This window comes from Physeter macrocephalus, chromosome 8 (genome assembly GCF_002837175.3).
Source record: "Physeter macrocephalus isolate SW-GA chromosome 8, ASM283717v5, whole genome shotgun sequence".
NCBI classification, from domain to species: domain Eukaryota; kingdom Metazoa; phylum Chordata; class Mammalia; order Artiodactyla; family Physeteridae; genus Physeter; species Physeter macrocephalus.
Genome location: NC_041221.1, coordinates 45,150,722 through 45,169,707, shown reverse-complemented (window position 1 = coordinate 45,169,707; position 18,986 = coordinate 45,150,722). Strand labels below are relative to the sequence as shown.

Here is an 18,986-nt window from a genome sequence, read left to right as displayed (position 1 = left end):
CTCAACCTGAACCTTCAGGCGAAGCCCCGTTACTTGGTGGCATCCGTGAGGCCAGGTTGGAGTTAAACTGAACGCACTGACTTTTTCAGCCTGGCTTAATTTTGGCTGGAGGATCAAAGCCCTCCCAGGACGAATCTTTTGTAGGGAATACAACCTATGTCACGTAAAACAGGCGATCTGTTGTTAGGTGACTGTGGGGTGCAAAGAGAACAATTTTTCCTTGGGGTGTGTGCAAAGAGCCAGCTGCGGCCGGGCTGCCCTTGAACGTTGTCATCTGATGACCTCTGGTGGTGGCATTTTTCCCGGCATGTGTGCAGCGATGCTTCTGAGCCAAGCCATCCTTGTCACATTTTCCTACATTCCTTTCCTCCTGTTTTGTTATTCACGTTCAGCAAGGAGCAAGAATCATTTGCAAACACCCAGAGTAAGGTGGTGCATGTGCCTAACCAGACTGTCGTTTCAAAAAAGTTGCCTGTGCCTTCTCTTTCAGTGAACCTCTGATACATTTCCTGTGGAAAGAGAAGGGAGCCAACATGAAGGAAAATGTGGCATCCACAGTGGTTTTCATTTTGCTACTGTTTCTCAACACCAACCTTCTGAATGGTAAGTAAGAGACTGTCCTGTTCTCTTTCGTTCCCTGGGGTGTTTATATGAGAGGAGGGGAGAATCCATCACAGTCCTCTTGCAATGCAGTTAAGAGAAATGAAAATGTCCATGTCATTTGCTGCTATTAAATTATTTACAATATTTTGGGGATTAAAACGAATGCACAAATTAATGCAAAAGAATGAATGCAATTAATGCAAAATCCTGTCACTATGCCCTGACTTCCATCCTCATTCTGGGAGTGCAGGGAAAGAGCTCTACCAACAACAGACCAGAGTTTCAGTTCAGGTTCTGTCCCTTACTAGCTGTGCAACCTTGAGCCAATTACCTAACCTCTCTGGATTTATACATTTTCAAAGTGAGAATAGTGATGTTTCTTCCACCTCAGATGAAAAGGTGTGTGAGAAAAATCTTTGAAAACCTGTAAAGAGTTATAAGGGGATTGCTGTTACATGGTGGGAAACGGGTATAGAGCCAACTCTGTTATGGGGAAATGAAATTCACAACTAGAGTGTGTGAGCCTGTGTGTGTACATTTCAGTGTGTCTACCCCTGCGTATTTCTGGATGTGTACACTTTTGTATACCTGTGTATATCTTAACTTCCCTATATGTGCCTGATTGCAAATGCTTCTCTGTGTATACCTGTCTGTGTACACATTTGTGGGTGTATATTTCTGTGTGTGTACCTGTGTGTGTACTGGTGTATACTTCTACAAGTATGCACCTGTGTATATTATTCCTCTGTGGTATGTGGGTGTGCTTCTGATATGGGCTCTATTTGAGCATGTGTGTGTGTGTGTACCTGTGTGTGGTACCTCTGTGGTTGTTCGTGTGTTTGTGTGCATTTTACAAGGATAATGAGACAGTCCATTCATTGTAACCATCTCCTCTAAAGTGGGTGAAAGAAACATTTAACTAATTATAATTTCACAACTTTACCCTCCTGTCTTGAGTTTCCTCGAGGTACTATTAATAACCAGTGAAATGTGAGAGAGAGAGAGAAGCTTTCAGAGAAAAAGGCACGCGGAGATCAGTATAATCCATAAGGAAATTTTAAGTATTCAAATAATCAACAGTGGCCTTAACTGGCTTCTAAATATGCTCATTATTGAGCCATAAGTTTTGTGCTTTTTTAAAAGTAAACTTTCCTTTCTACCTCACATACTCCTCCCTAGCCACAACAACAAACAAAAAATCTCTTCACCCTGTGAAATTACCCTGAAGAAATGTTCTTTAGAGGACAGCAACATTACAAACATTGGCAGAGCTTACCCCAGGCTGTCTGGCATGGACCGTTTTTGGGGGGCTGGGAGGCGGCTGGGCTCTGGCTGACACGCAGCCTGGTGACCTCGGCCCCAGCCTGTGCACCGCATCGTGCCATTGCATTCAGTTCTTCTTTCCAGTGGTTTTGCCTAGTGCCCTGTCTTTCCACCTGTGTTCTCCTCTAAACTTGCTCTTTCTGACCTGCTAGCACTTCTACCCGGGAGCCAGCGTGAGGGGTGAAGGGCAAGTGTGGCAGAAAACAGAGAAGCCCCAAGAGCTTTGGGGATTACAGGACTCAAAACTTCACCCACTTCCATCGGGTTTTCCACATCAGCGCTTTCAGCCCTGCTAGCTTCCAGCTGGGACTAAGTACCGCTCCTAGATAATGATGGTAGCAAGTAACCGCAAGAGCAGCCACCCGTAGGAGCTCCCATGCCTCCTACCCATAAAGACCCAGGGAGAGAGGGGGAAATATAAGGGAAAAGGGACCAAAAACCCAAGTTAGGAAATGGAGGCAGGGAGGATGGGGAGCCAGACTGTGATGCTGAATCAGAGGTCAAAGCTGAACGGAATCAAGGAAGAGTGAAGGGGAAAAGGAAGGGACAGAGAAGATGGGGAGGAAGCAGCTCGAGGGGGAGCCTCGGTGATACAGTGAAAGAACAAGAGAAGAGAGCTGGGTTCATCGTGTGGGAATGGAAGAAAGATGGTGGTTAGTGAGCCAGAGAGCACTGGATCAGCAAATGACCACAGGACGCTCGTGCCTGGGGGAGAATTCTTTTTATGGGGCTGTGGGTGTGTATCCGCTCCATAGACTCCATGGGATTATAGAAGGGCCACGTCCTCCTTCTCAGTCCATATGTATCCCTAGCACTCTTAATGCTCACCGTTGTTGAAACTACATCAAATGGTGTAGTAGCTCCAGCTCACAGTATGCGCGCGCGCGCGCACACACACACCCCGCCCCACCGCAAAGCTCTCTCTCTGAGTCCTGCCAGCTTCAGCGCAGCCCACAGAGGAGTGCTGCTGGCTGTTGACACCTCGGCACTTCTGAGCCCTCCACCCCTAGGCCTACTCCCGCCGAGACCTCATCGCTGGCCTGGCCCCATCAATCTGCTTCTGTCACCAGCAGAATGGTCAAAGAGTTGAACGGACCTTAATATTGACGCCAGTGGCTTCTGGCTTTTTCTAGGACAGTCACCTCCTGGAAAACCTGAGATCTTTAAATGTCGTTCTCCCGAAAAGGAAACATTCACCTGCTGGTGGAAGCCTGGGGCAGATGGAGGATTACCTACCAATTACACGCTGACTTACCACAAGGAAGGGTAAACGTTCTCTTCTCTCCCAGCAAAGCGCACCTGGGTGTCCTCACTCTCCAGGCCACAGGAACACTGACTCTGGGTTAATCGCCACGCTTCCCTGAATGGACACTGATAAGGCTCCTGCTGCTGGGGGAAGGGAATCAAACATACGCGTCCACATCTTCCTCTTAATGTCCCTGCCGAGCCCCCTCATGTGCATAAGCTCAGCCACCACCGCGGCAACACAATCCAGCAATGTTCCCATGGCCTGCGTTAGTTTAGGTTGCAGCCCAAGGTCACGTATAAGTGTTTCCTAAGTGCGAGTTAATTTTAGATGCTTATCTATCAACCTTGTGCCATTTACCATGTTTTGTAATCATTACTTTTGTAACCTAAGAGTATTATCATGTAATCTTTGACAACCGTGGTACATTAGCTTTACGAACTTGTTTCTTGTGCAAGAAAATAACAAGCCCTACACGAAAAGGAAGATGAGCTGTTTTCCTTAGGAAATCCTTGGACCCATGATCTCCCAGAAGGCATATTGGGAGCTAAAATTGCAGGGCAGAGTAAACAGGGTGATCTCTGGGCAAGGAGTTCGTCACAGTTACAACGAGACCCTCCTGGAAATCCAGGGACGGCCGTATCCTTCCCCAGTGAAGAAAACATTTACTAGTAGAAACAGCTGGCTCACTTCCCAGTGACAGCGCTTAGTGGTACACAAAGCTGCCATCCCTTCTGGGACCCAAAGGGGTGTCAGGCAAACAGATCTCAGCAACTCAAAGCGGCAAGCCAAGTGGAATAAGCCTGCACACCTCTGTGGTGAGTCTTGCGTGGAGGCCCCCAAGTCTAAATGTGAACGCCTCTGGGGCCTGAAATATCTCCTTTCAGAGTCACTTTTCTCTGTGGCTGACTTAGTGTAATTGGAAATATACTGTAGTGTGTGTTCCCTTTAATCTTTTTTTAATGAAATGTAATTCAAAACATATGTGCAACAAATGCTGCCTTGTGCTTTCCCCGCCCCCCCCCCGCCCCCCGTGTGTACGTGCAGGGGAAAGTCCCAGTGTCCTGAGATGACCCAATGGTGGTTCCCTGAGGAAAGCGGTGCACTGGCCACAGAAAACTCAAGTGTTTATTGGCAGGGGGCATATATCGCAAAGCCCACAGCAACCTGTAGACAGGAAGGGTTGGTGAGAAACGGAGTCAGTGGGGCTCTGACGTGACCCTGCCACCCCTTCTCCAGCACTCTCTTCCCTTCGTCACCCCCAGCTGACATGGGCAGGGCAAAAGAACTTGGGGAGCCCTTCCTCAGCTCTGGTTTTTGCATCTGGAATGCCTGTTCCCCAAAATCCAGTGGTATTGACCTATTAAGAAAAAACCAGACTCTTTTTACCACTTTCTTACTGACTCCTAATATATTACTCGTTGCAGAGAGACATTCACCCATGAATGTCCAGACTACAAAACCGGTGGTCCCAACTCCTGCTACTTTAACAAGAAGCACACCTCCATATGGACGATATACATCATCACAGTAAACGCCACGAACCAGATGGGAAGCAGTTCCTCGGATCCACGTTACGTGGACGTGACTTACATAGGTAAGGGGATGGGTGATCGGTGAGAAATTTGTTACTCCAATATGAATCTACCAACAGTCAAACTCAGTTTGAGTCTTCTTGGCTTATGGATAGATTCCCATAAAGAAAGATGAGAAAATTCACACCATCCTTGCCAACTGAGTGTTTTAAACCAATTTTTTGGATTTAATTCGTTCTTATTGGAGTATAGTTGATTTACAATGTTGTGTTACTTTCTGCTGTACAGCAAAGTGATTCAGTTATACGTATACATATATCCACTCTTTTTTAGATTCTTTTCCCATATAGGTCATTACAGAGTATTGAGTAGAGCTTCCTGTGCTATACAGTAGGTCCTTATTAGTTACCTATTTTATATATAGTAGTGTGTATATGTCAATCCCAATCTCCCAATCTATCCCTCCCCCCTCCTTCCCCCTTGGTAATCATAAGTTTGTTGTCTACCTCTGTGACTCTATTTCTGTTTTGTAAATAGGTTCATTTGTACCCTTTTTTTAGATTCCATAATAAGTGATGTCATACAATACTTGTCTTTCTCTGTCTGACTTACTTCACTCAGTACGATAATCACTAGGTCCATCCATATCGCTGTAAATGGCATTATTTCATTCTTTTTGATGGCTGAGTAAACCAATTTTTATTTATGATGGTAAGACAGTAAAATCCTGATGTCTTCCTTTGACCCTTCTTCCCATCCCCTTGCACCCAACAGGAATGTTCTATTTAGCTTCCCTTATCGATCCTTCTCTCCAGCCCTCCCCCTGCGACCGATGTCCCCGTCTCCCTTGGCAAGCTGGGATTTCTTTTCTGAGATTTCTCTCCCTGAAAGACAGAGCTGCTTCATGGAGTAGCAGCTCTTAGAAGAGTCTCATCTGCTTCTCTACCCACGGGAATTGCTCCAAACTGCTTTGCCCCAAATTCAATTCTCAATATACATATGTTTCTTAGCAACTGGAGCTATTCTTTTCAAAATAAAGAATTTGGGGAGTAAATAGTGCTGCTTGAACAGAAGGCTGAAGGCCAGGATCACAGCCACGATGTTTGGAGAAGTCATTAGCAAAGTGAAGCAAAATCGACCTGAGAGCTGCTTCTTGCTTTGCGTGATCAACACTGAGCTGCAGGGCGATGAGACATAACTGCAGTGACCTGTATGGTTTAGCAGGGACGACAAAGGGAATCTTAGGACAAGAGATGGCTTAGGACAAGAGATGGCTTGGCCTTAGCTAACCTAAGGAGTAGCTAATCAGGTTCAAGGTCACCCAAGTCTTCCTGACTTACCTAACACCAACCAACAAGGAAAATCAGACTAGGACTCTCAAGTATTGGGCTGTATATCATCCCATTGGCGTGTTATCAGTGATCGCTCCTTAAAAACTAGAAAAGCTTCCAACATCAACTGGTACCCATTTGAATTCTGTCTCTCCCCAGCAAATTATTGCAATGAGCATGGGGATGGAAACAGAATTTGATCTTAGTTTAAGAAAATCAAAAAGTAACCCCACTGACAAGTAGGAATAAAATAAATTCCATTCATATAAATTTACCTGAGATATGAAGTCTTTAAAATGCTAAACACCAAATAATTCCATTTTCATAGTTTCTTTCTTAAATTTCCTTGCTCTCAAATATTCTGCCCTCAAGTGTTAAAATATTTCATCTTTAAGGTCAAAACAGTGAAAGCAAGAGAAGTTCTGAAATGTACGACTGCTGTAATGAAGATTATCCACAAAAACAAAAATGGGATCACTAAAGAAAAGTAGTATGTTTAAAAAGTGAAATTAATGAATGGATCAAATGCACACTGACTCTGGAAAACAAATTCTCTGGGGAAAGAATGTGTTGGGCCATACTTTTCAAAATAATAAAAGAAGTGTTCATGGAATTCTCATGTAACCCTGCAGCATACAGTGTTGGTCACAGGCCACAGAAGTTCATTTACCCCACAGTTTTAATCGCAGTGAAGTCTACCAGCTTGAATCTCATCCAGTGATAAGCTGCGGTACAGGATATTGGCACATAATCTCTCAGAAATAGATTTCGTTGTTGTCACTGAGAAATGTTTAGCTATGCTGAAGACACTTGAAATGTGATTCTCGACTGGGTGCTCTTTGCCTCCCATAGGGTACTTGGCAATGGCAGGAAATACTTTTGATGTTTGCAACCCAGGGAGAGAGGGCCTCTAACGGGGGAGAGGCCAGAGATGCTGCTAACATCCTACAATGCTCAGGAAGGCCCCTACCACAAAGAATTATCTGGTCCAAAATACACATAATGCTGGGGCTGAGAAACTTTGCTTTCAAGGATTCATCTTGAACATTTTACTTGCACCTTTGTACAAAGATGTTTTGATCAGCATTTCTCAGTCTTGTGTTCGAATTAAAACTTATATGCAATAACTGATGTTTATTTAGTACGTCCATATAAAACAATCTTTCTTAGGTATTCACTTAGTAACATTCAAGCATTAGGATTAGTGGCAAATTTTCTAAAGCTGTTTTTTTAGGCAACTGTCGGGTATAACGCCAAGTCCACTAGAGTTACACTCGCTCTTCTGTCACCTGTAATGGAGACTGATTTGAGGAGGTGAGAAATGAATGGAGAAAATGTCACTGGCCAGCAGGCCTGAGACTAGGGTAAGGCAAGCCAGCACCCTAGGGCCCTCACTCTTTTTTTAGATTTATTTTATTCAAGTACAGTTGATTTACAATGTTGTGTTAATTTCTGCTGCACAGCAAAATGATTCAGTTATACATATATATATGTTCTTTTTTATATTCTTTTCCATTATGGTTTATCACAGTATACTGAGTATAGTTCCCTGTGCTATACAGTAGGACCTTGCTGTTTACCCATTCGATGTAAGAGTTTGCATCTGCTAATCCCAAACTCCCACTCCATCCCTCTGCCACCCCCCTTCCACCTTGGCAACCGCAAGTCTGTTCTCTATGTCTATGAGTCTGTTTCATAGATAAGTTCATTTGTATCATATTTTAGATTCCACATACAAGTAATATCATATGGTATTTGTCTTTCTCTTTCTGACTTACTTCACTTAGTATGATCATCTCTAGGTCCATCCATGTTGTTACAAATGGCATTATTTCATTATTTTTTATGGCTGAGTAGTATTCCACTGTGTGTGTGTGTGTGTGTGTGTGTGTGTGTGTGTGTGTCTGTGTCTGTGTGTCTCACATCTTCTTTATCCATTCATCTGTTGATGGACACTTAGGTTGTTTCCATGTCTTGGCTATTGTGAATAGTGCTGCTATGAACATAGAGGTGCATGTATCTTTTTGAATTATAGTTTTGTCTGGATATATGCCCAGGAGTGGGATTGCTGGACCATATGCAACCCTATTTTTAGATTTTTGAGGAACCTCCGTTCAGTTTTCCATAGCGGCTGCACCAATTTACATTCCCAGCAACTGTGTAGGAGAGTTCCCTTTTCTCCACACCCTCTCCAGCATTTGTTATTTGTAGATTTTTTAACGATGGCCATTCTGACCGGTGTGAGGTGATACCTCATTGTAGTTTTGATTTGCATTTCTCTAATAATTTGCGATGTTGAGCATTTTTTCATGTGCCTGTTGGCCATCTGTATTTCTTCTTTGGAGAAATGTCTATTTAGGTCTTTTGCCCATTTTTCAATTGGTTTGTGTTGTTTGGGTTTTTTTTTTTTTGATATTGAATTGTATGAGCTGTTTGTATATTTTGGAAATTAAGCCCTTGTTGGTTGCATCATTTGCAAGTATTTTCTCCCATTCTGTACATTGTCTTTTCATTTTGTATATGGTATCCTTTGCTGTGCAAAAGCTTGTAAGTTTGATTAGATCCCTTTGTTTATTTTTGCTTTTATTTCTATTGCCTTGGTAGACAGACTTAAGAAAACGTTGGTACGATTTATATCAGAGAATGTTTTGCCTATGTTCTTTTCTAAAAGTTTTATGGTGTCATGTCTTATATTTGTCTTTAACCCATTTTGAGTTTATTTTTGTGCATGGTATGAGGGAGTGTTCTGACGTCATTGATTTACATGTGGCTGTCCAACTTTCCCAACACCACTTGCTGAAGAGATTGTCTTTTCTCCACTGTATATTCTTGCCTCCCTTGTTGAAGATTAATTGACCATAGGTGTGTGGGTTTATTTCTGGGCTCTCTATTCTGTTCCATTGATCCATATGTCTGTTTTTGTGCCAATACCAGACTGTTTTGATGACTGTAGCTTTGTAGTATTGTCTGAAGTCTGGGAGGGTTATGCCTCCTGCTTTGTTATTTTTCCTCAGGATTGCTTTGGCAATTCCGGGTCTTTTATGCTTCCTTATAAATTTTAGGATTATTTGTTCTACTTCTGTGAAAAATGTCATGGGTAATTTGATAGGGGTCACATTAAATCTGTAGACTGCTTTGGGGAGTATGGCCTAGGCACCTCACTCTTAAGGAGGCGTTCACAGACCTGTACTTAAAGGAACCTGACATCAAATACCACGTGTCTCACAACCATGGAGAGAAAAAAGGTAGAGAGATCTGCCTCTAAATCATATAGTTCTGGATTCAAATACCCATATTTGACTAAATATGGAGTTTCTTTCATATCTACAGTTGAACCAGACCCTCCTGTGAACCTGACTTTGGAATTAAAACAGCCAGAAGACAGAAAACCGTATCTGTGGATAAAATGGTTTCCACCCACCCTGGTTGATGTAAGATCTGGTTGGCTCACACTCCAGTACGAAATTCGATTAAAACCTGAGAAAGCAGCTGAGTGGGAGGTGAGTCAACCAGAAGCTTTTGGAGGGAACCCTGTCCTTCGGCAAAGATGAAGTACCCCAACTGAGAATAGGTCATGCCCCCTAATTATCGGGCCACCATGTTGCCTTCCTGATGCTGATGTTACCCACCCATGTGTGGAAGGGCCTTCTCCCCTCCACTGGGATGGATGGGGGCTCATTTTTACAGCTGTCCCATGACTAGCTCCTTGCAACTGAACAGCCGCTTCTGCCAGGATTTCAACCCACCTCCCTCAGGATATCTTAGATCTAACATCTGTGAGAGTACTTAAATGGCACTAAGTGGGAGGAAAAAATTTCAGTGTAACCAGTCCATGGCTAATGGCATTTTTATTCACTTTAAAACACTTAACTGTAAACAAATAGTACAATAAATTATAGGCATTATGATAATCTACTCTTAAATAGTTTAATATATGTCTCTTTTAAAAAGGGAATATTTCCAAATATAGCCAAAATAATAGGATCACACATAGAAAATTAATTGAATTTCCTTAATATCATCTTTCTGAATCCCTTAATATCATTTAATGGCCAGTCCATATTTTAATTCCCCCAATTGCTTCAAAAAATATTTTTAACAGCTGGTTTGTTCAAACCAGAATCCACTCCAGGATCACTCACTGTGGCTGGCTGATATATCCCTTCACTCTCAACGTGCCCAGGAGACTGGGCCACTTGTCACATAGAATGCCCCACCTTCTGCATTTGTCTGATTAGTTCTTTGTGAGGTCATTTAGCCAATTTCTCTGTCCCCATATTTCCTGTAACCAGACATTAGACCTAAAGACTTGATTAGATTCCAGGTGAACAATTTTGGGCAAGAAAACTTCAGAGGTGATATATATGCTTCATATTCCATCATATCAGGAAACAAAGACCATCTGGTCAACCTACCATAAATGACGTTAAAAGTGGCCCCCGGATCAGGGAGATCACATCTTGATCCCTTGATTGTAAAGTCATGTTTAATTTGTGCACAATTGCTTCAGTGTTCATGAATTCCCAGTTCTCTTCCACCTAGTGGCTTTACATCAGTGAATGATCCTTGAATCAATTATTTTATTAGAGTTTAGAAAAGAACAATTTTCCAATTTTATTAACTAGTCACCTTCCATAATGTAGAGTTTAGAAAGCAAGATGTAGGGAGCAGAACATTTGTCTTTCTGAAGTAGAGTTCCCAATGGAGAGATAGAAAGCCTGTTGATTTTTGTGTGAGCAGTATTTAACAGGAGGAAGGGATGGGCTGAGAGGGTGGAATGGTTTGAACAGGGTATTTACGAAGTGTGATCATTTGGCCTCACTCCTCCAATAGTTTATTGCCTAAAGAAAAAGTCTCTTTCTTCATAACACAAGTCAGAGTGACTTCTGTTTTCTTGGCCTCCCTTAGACTCATTTCGCTGGGCAGCAGACTCAGTTTAAGATTCTCAGCTTATATCCAGGACAGAAATACCTTGTCCAGGTTCACTGCAAGCCAGACCATGGATTCTGGAGTGAGTGGAGCCCAGAGAGCTCCATCCAGATACCTAATGGTGAGTGTCTTGGCTCCCTTTTGCTTATACACCTAAATATTTTTAAAATAGAATGAGTTTGGTAAATTTGTATGTAGTGACTACTAACAGAGAAACTATTTTGAGTCTTAGCCAGAAGAATGAGTAGAGGTGAGTTTATCATCTCTCCACTCAACACAAAGACATTTGGAAGTATAGCATTGCTCCCTGGGTCACTGTCAGTGAGGACCAGTTTCTAGGATAAGTCTGCAGTCATGGGCTTGAAATGTCTCAGAGGGCTTGATGGTCAGTCATTCTGCCCTCCCCATGTGCCCCATTCCTATCATTCAAGGTCATCATCTAGTTCTCCCAAAATTTGTAAGGCGCTATCCCATCTGAAAAGCATGAATTGATTTTCAGCCCTTGAAGACAATTACATGTTGGTCTCTTAGTCAAGGAACAGTATATAAAAGGCACCCAATTCTTTAAGTGCCATTAAACATGGTGGCTGGCATTCTACAGGGAATGAATCATTTGCATTTCTCAAGTACTTTACAGTTTACAGAGTCTTTACCTTGTCTGTTCCTCCCAACCATCTCAAGTATTCAGAGAGAACAGAATTGCCATTAGGAACTGAAAGGGAGGAAACTAAAGGTCAGTGGAGTTAGAAGTCTTGCCCAGAACTGCATGGCGAAGCCTAGCTCTTTTGACAACTTGCCTGGCCAAAGTATCAGGGCTTGCATTGGCATACTGGAAAGAGCACCGAATTACAGGCCATAAGAGTGTGCATCCACGCGGAGCGGCTGGGCCCGTGAGCCATGGCCGCTGAGCCTGCGCGTCCGGAGCCTGTGCTCCACAACGGGAGAGGCCACAACAGTGAGAGGCCCGCGTACTGCAAAAAAAAAAAAAAAAAAAGAGTGTGCATCCAGTCCAGCCCTGGCTTTTACTAAATAAAAGCACAGGGTCTAGAGGCAGAAGGCCTGGGTTCAAATCCCAGACTGCAACTTTATAGCTACATGCCTCTGGGTAAACCACTCTTAGAGTCTCAGTTCCTCACCTTTACATACAGGCAATGTATGTAAAGAGCTTAACACCATATGGCCTTTACTAAGAACTTAATAAATGTTAGCTTTTTAAATTATTATTACTGCAACTGACCATGTACCCTTGGACTTCCTATATAAGTATCAAATCAAATAATGTTTTTAAGGATTTTGAAAATTTTAGAGTACTGTAAAATATATGCAACTTTAAAATTTAATAATATTGGAAAAAATTAAATCCACCATTAATGTTACTCTGGATTGATGTTCAAATCAGAAAAGGTGTGGAGGGGCGGAACTTATGTTCAAAAGTTTCATTGATTTGTTTTGTTTGTTTGTTTGTTTATTTGTTTTTAATGGTGTTGTATGTGGTCAAAACTCTCTGGCTGTTTTCTTTTTAGACTTCTCAATGAAAGATGCAACCGTGTGGATCTTTGTGGCCGTTCTTTCTGCTGTCATCTGTTTGATTATGGTCTGGGCAGTGGCTTTGAAGGGCTACAGGTACTTCACTGTCTATCAACCCTCCTCCCAATCATGGGTGTCAGGGATAATGGCCAAAAAGACAATACAAAAAAGATGGAAACCTACAGATAATTCAAGCACCTCATTTTAGCCATTAGTTGCAACCGTGTGGATCTTTGTGGCCGTTCTTTCTGCTGTCATCTGTTTGATTATGGTCTGGGCAGTGGCTTTGAAGGGCTACAGGTACTTCACTGTCTATCAACCCTCCTCCCAATCATGGGTGTCAGGGATAATGGCCAAAAAAGACAATACAAAAAAGATGGAAACCTACAGATAATTCAAGCACCTCATTTTAGCCATTAGCTGCAGTGTGTTCGCCATGAAAAACTTTTATCAGTGCTAGCAAAAGTAAAATAGACACATTTGAAGTTGATGCTCTTTCCATCAAATGGAGGCTCACAGTTGTGAAATCGTAAAAATCTGGCAAGAACAGCAAATAATCCCCTAGTCATTTCAGAATCAGCCAGAGTTAATTAGCCAGAATTCATTTTGATATTGACCTCTAGAATCATTCATTGTCTTCACCACTGACTGTTAGTTTCACGTAGCCTCGCAACTCCGACTTCTACCTACCATAGTCCATGCAGCCGCTATTTGGAGATAATGCTAATCTTTCAAAAGTTACAAAGTGAAAACATGTGTCATTTATCTTATCTCACAAATCTTTTTATAGCATGGTGACCTGCATCCTCCCTCCGGTTCCTGGGCCAAAAATAAAAGGATTTGATACTCATCTGCTGGAGGTAAGTGCCAGAGGTAAGAATGTATTGTGACCAGCTTCTCTATACTCATTATCTTTACACATGAGCACACAATTCCCATCAGTGCAGCCTGGTCAGCTCGGCCATCCTTGACCAGCTGTCCCTCCTCTTCAGCAGGTGTGTTTACAGAAAGATGTGGGAAGCATGAGGGTACTTAACCATCAAATACTAAGTGCCAGAGGGCAATGAAAAAAAAGCCAAGAAAACCTCATAACACAGAGGAATGCTTGCTAGGTTTATCAGGTCTTTTCAAAAGCCCCATCAAAAACATTTTGTACAAATAATCAGTCGAGAAAGAGGGTGAATATTTTGATGAATGCGAAAGAGGAACCTACCACCAGCCCCTCCGTCATACTTTGGTGTAAGCTGTCACTTGAATGTTCCTTACAGAAGGCCATAGTAACAGAATATCCTATTGCAGTTTTTGCTCAGTTTGAGAGCTCAGTTAAGACTGGCTCAGTACAGTGGAACTGGTGTTTGCCAGGGCCCATTTAGACCGATTCAAGTGGGAATTAAAGTTAAGTGTTTCGAATGGAAAGAGGTGTTAGAACATTTTTAATTTCTCTGCAGATTGAAATATATAGTTTCAGTTTGGCCTTCTGCTTAACACTGATGTATATAAAAGCAGTCACCGACACATTGTCACTTGACCCCAGCCACTGTGAGGCCAAAAGCACAAGAACGTGAAGAGTGAGTCCTGGGGAATTTGGCTTGATGGCATTCACTTTGATTGCAGATATCAGAGCAGGAACTAGAGCCCCAGAATTTGGGCTCTTATTCTGCTATCCAGTCTCTAGCACTGACCTTTATAGACCCAGCATGAACATCTCAGCTAACTACATGACTTATTGTTTAGCTCGAAATTTGACCTCGTAGCCACAGGGACTTAATGACTTTTAAGAACTGCTTTTTGTGTCAGAAAAAAAAGTTCTTGGATTTTTTTTTTTTTTTTTGTGGTACGCGGGCCTCACACTGCCGTGGCTCACGGGCCCAGCCGCTCCGCGGCACGTGGGATCCTCCCAGACCGGGGCGCGAACCCGGCTCCCCTGCATCGGCAGGCGGACGCGCAACCACCGCGCCACCAGGGAAGCCCAAGTTCTTGGATTTTTAATGCCATTACCCCTGATTCTCAAAAGAACTTTCCCAGATGGGTACTATTATTCCCATTTTACAAATGGAGAAACGGAGGATCACAGAACAGCTTATCCAGCTGAGCCTGCGCGTCCGGAGCCTGTGCTCCGCAACGGGAGAGGCCACAACAGTGAGAGGCCCGCGTACTGCAAAAAAAAAAAAAAAAAAAAAAGAGTGTGCATCCAGTCCAGCCCTGGCTTTTACTAAATAAAAGCACAGGGTCTAGAGGCAGAAGGCCTGGGTTCAAATCCCAGACTGCAACTTTATAGCTACATGCCTCTGGGTAAACCACTCTTAGAGTCTCAGTTCCTCACCTTTACATACAGGCAATGTATGTAAAGAGCTTAACACCATATGGCCTTTACTAAGAACTTAATAAATGTTAGCTTTTTAAATTATTATTACTGCAACTGACCATGTACCCTTGGACTTCCTATATAAGTATCAAATCAAATAATGTTTTTAAGGATTTTGAAAATTTTAGAGTACTGTAAAATATATGCAACTTTAAAATTTAATAATATTGGAAAAAATTAAATCCACCATTAATGTTACTCTGGATTGATGTTCAAATCAGAAAAGGTGTGGAGGGGCGGAACTTATGTTCAAAAGTTTCATTGATTTGTTTTGTTTGTTTGTTTGTTTATTTGTTTTTAATGGTGTTGTATGTGGTCAAAACTCTCTGGCTGTTTTCTTTTTAGACTTCTCAATGAAAGATGCAACCGTGTGGATCTTTGTGGCCGTTCTTTCTGCTGTCATCTGTTTGATTATGGTCTGGGCAGTGGCTTTGAAGGGCTACAGGTACTTCACTGTCTATCAACCCTCCTCCCAATCATGGGTGTCAGGGATAATGGCCAAAAAGACAATACAAAAAAGATGGAAACCTACAGATAATTCAAGCACCTCATTTTAGCCATTAGCTGCAGTGTGTTCGCCATGAAAAACTTTTATCAGTGCTAGCAAAAGTAAAATAGACACATTTGAAGTTGATGCTCTTTCCATCAAATGGAGGCTCACAGTTGTGAAATCGTAAAAATCTGGCAAGAACAGCAAATAATCCCCTAGTCATTTCAGAATCAGCCAGAGTTAATTAGCCAGAATTCATTTTGATATTGAACTCTAGAATCATTCATTGTCTTCACCACTGACTGTTAGTTTCACGTAGTCTCGCAACTCCGACTTCTACCTACCATAGTCCATGCAGCCGCTATTTGGAGATAATGCTAATCTTTCAAAAGTTACAAAGTGAAAACATGTGTCATTTATCTTATCTCACAAATCTTTTTATAGCATGGTGACCTGCATCCTCCCTCCGGTTCCTGGGCCAAAAATAAAAGGATTTGATACTCATCTGCTGGAGGTAAGTGCCAGAGGTAAGAATGTATTGTGACCAGCTTCTCTATACTCATTATCTTTACACATGAGCACACAATTCCCATCAGTGCAGCCTGGTCAGCTCGGCCATCCTTGACCAGCTGTCCCTCCTCTTCAGCAGGTGTGTTTACAGAAAGATGTGGGAAGCATGAGGGTACTTAACCATCAAATACTAAGTGCCAGAGGGCAATGAAAAAAAAGCCAAGAAAACCTCATAACACAGAGGAATGCTTGCTAGGTTTATCAGGTCTTTTCAAAAGCCCCATCAAAAACATTTTGTACAAATAATCAGTCGAGAAAGAGGGTGAATATTTTGATGAATGCGAAAGAGGAACCTACCACCAGCCCCTCCGTCATACTTTGGTGTAAGCTGTCACTTGAATGTTCCTTACAGAAGGCCATAGTAACAGAATATCCTATTGCAGTTTTTGCTCAGTTTGAGAGCTCAGTTAAGACTGGCTCAGTACAGTGGAACTGGTGTTTGCCAGGGCCCATTTAGACCGATTCAAGTGGGAATTAAAGTTAAGTGTTTCGAATGGAAAGAGGTGTTAGAACATTTTTAATTTCTCTGCAGATTGAAATATATAGTTTCAGTTTGGCCTTCTGCTTAACACTGATGTATATAAAAGCAGTCACCGACACATTGTCACTTGACCCCAGCCACTGTGAGGCCAAAAGCACAAGAACGTGAAGAGTGAGTCCTGGGGAATTTGGCTTGATGGCATTCACTTTGATTGCAGATATCAGAGCAGGAACTAGAGCCCCAGAATTTGGGCTCTTATTCTGCTATCCAGTCTCTAGCTTTTTTTTTTTTTTTTGTGGTATGCGGGCCTCCCTCTGCTGCGGCCTCTCCCGTCGCGGAGCACAGGCTCCGGACGCGCAGGCCCAGCGGCCATGGCTCACGGGCCCAGCCGCTCCGCGGCACGTGGGATCCTCCCAGACCGGGGCGCGAACCCGGCTCCCCTGCATCGGCAGGCGGACGCGCAACCACCGCGCCACCAGGGAAGCCCAAGTTCTTGGATTTTTAATGCCATTACCCCTGATTCTCAAAAGAACTTTCCCAGATGGGTACTATTATTCCCATTTTACAAATGGAGAAACGGAGGATCACAGAACAGCTTATCCAAAGTCATAGACCCTTTAATAAGTAATAGAGCCAAGATTTAGGCACCAGTCCCTGACCTAAGTCGGAGCATCTGGAGAAGCGTGGAAAATAAGAAGAGGAGGCCGGAGGAGAAGTGCGGGGAGAGGAGGATGGAGAGGGGAAGGAGGAGGGAGAGGAACCGGAGGAGATGGAGGGAATATGGGCTGGCAGGAGGCGGGGGAGGAGTGCAGGGAGGGGAAATGGAACAGAAGGAAAGGAAGGAGTGGGATAGGAGGGGAAGGGAGGGGCGGGGAGGGAGAAGCAAGGAAGAGGAGAAGGCAAAGATGAGAATCGACGTCCCACTACCAGACTCTAGAACGTGGGGTGAGGGAGCCAGTTAGGAGGCCAGCAACCAGATTCCAGAACTAGCGAGTCCCAGTACCAAGTGTACGCATGAGCACCATGGGTTTAGATGTTTCCCAAGCTTTTCTTAGGTAATAGTTACATTTTTATCATACGCACATATACTACTTGCCCATTCAACTCGTGATCATTATTGCTTAGAGAAAGACTAAGTTAAAATCGTGAACTGACTTAAAGAAAACTATTAGGTGAGGCATAGTCCAGGAGGTGATTCTAGATGGCCTGGGACACAAATGTCTGGCCTCTGGGAAATTCTGCTAGGCCGTGACCACATCCCACCCGTCCGTAGTCAGGACCCCAGACTTGGCTGCGCCGTCCATCTGGAATGTTATGAATCTGACAGCCTCCTTGCCTTGTGTCTGTGTTTTAATAGAAGGGCAAGTCCGAAGAACTTCTGAGCGCCCTGGGATGCCAAGACTTCCCTCCCACTTCCGACTGCGAGGACTTACTGGTGGAGTTCTTAGAGGTGGAAGACACCGAGGGCCAGCAGCTGATGCCAGCTCCCTCCAAAGGACAGCCGGGGCCAGGCGCGAAGCCCACGTGCTTGGACCCCGACAGCGACTCTGGCCGGGGCAGCTGCGACAGCCCTTCCCTTTTGTCTGAAAAGTGTGATGAACCTCGGGCCAATCCCTCCAAGTTCTACTCTCCCGAGGGCCTTGAGAAGGCAGAGAAGCCTGAAACAAACGTTACCCAGCCCCAGGGCCCTCCGAGCACAAGCGTGGAAGGCGAAATGCCCTCTTTTCATGCCAGCGGATCCCAACCTTCAACGTGGCCTTTGCTGCAGCCCCCCAGCCCGCACTACTCCAGGTCATCTTACCACAGCGTTGCGGATGTGTGTAAGCTGGGCCTGGGCACGGCAGGTGCTGCATCCACTTTGTTGCACAAAACAGACACACGTGGTTTAAGACCCTCGCAAACCATGGGGACTGGCGGGGAAGGAAAGGCAGCTGAGCAGGGGGAGTCGGAAAGCTTCCGTTCCGAGACGGACCAAGACGCGGCACGGCCGCTGCCCCCGGACAAGGCCCCCTTGATCTCTGCTAAGCCCTTGGAGTACGTGGAGATCCACAAAGTCAGCCAAGATGGAGCGCTGGCCCTGCTCCCGAAACCAAACGCGAACAGCGGCCCGGCGGAGAAGACCAGCACCCCTGAAACCAGCAAGGAGTACTCGAAGGTGTCCCGGGTGATGGATAACAACATCCTGGTGTTGGTGCAGGATCGGCGAGCGCAAAACCTGGCTCCGTTTGAAGAACCAGCCAAGGAGGCCCCGCCATCCCTGCCACAGAATCCAGCCGAGGTAGACCTGGCCTCCTTCCCCGCGGCCCCGAGCAACTGCAGACTCCAGCTCGGTGGGTTGGATTACCTGCATCCCACAGGTTTTATGCACTCCTTTCAGTGAGAGCTTGATTCATGGAAGGATGGGTTAAAATGTGATTTTCCTTCAGGTAACACTACAGAGTACATGAAATGCACTCTACCAGAGAAGGCTCGAGAACCGGGTTAGAATGACACTACCAAACTCCCAGGTCACTCCTCTTCATGATCCATTTTCAACCAGTTGCCTCTTTCTCCAACAGCTGATTCCAGAACAAATCATTTAGTTTC

At 44.1% G+C, this 18,986-nt stretch overlaps 1 protein-coding gene across 1 annotated transcript; it reads left to right on the top strand.

Annotated features, from left to right (window-relative positions):
- Positions 1–497: 497 nt before the first annotated feature.
- Positions 498–18,780, top strand: PRLR (prolactin receptor). The gene is made up of 9 exons (XM_024121848.2): positions 498–603; positions 3,060–3,192; positions 4,600–4,769; positions 9,369–9,538; positions 10,947–11,088; positions 12,491–12,590; positions 13,285–13,358; positions 15,869–15,876; positions 17,758–18,780. The coding sequence occupies exons 1-9, from the start codon at positions 534–536 to the stop codon at positions 18,778–18,780; spliced, it is 1,890 nt and encodes a 629-aa protein (XP_023977616.1). The 5' UTR covers positions 498–533.
- Positions 18,781–18,986: the final 206 nt, after the last annotated feature.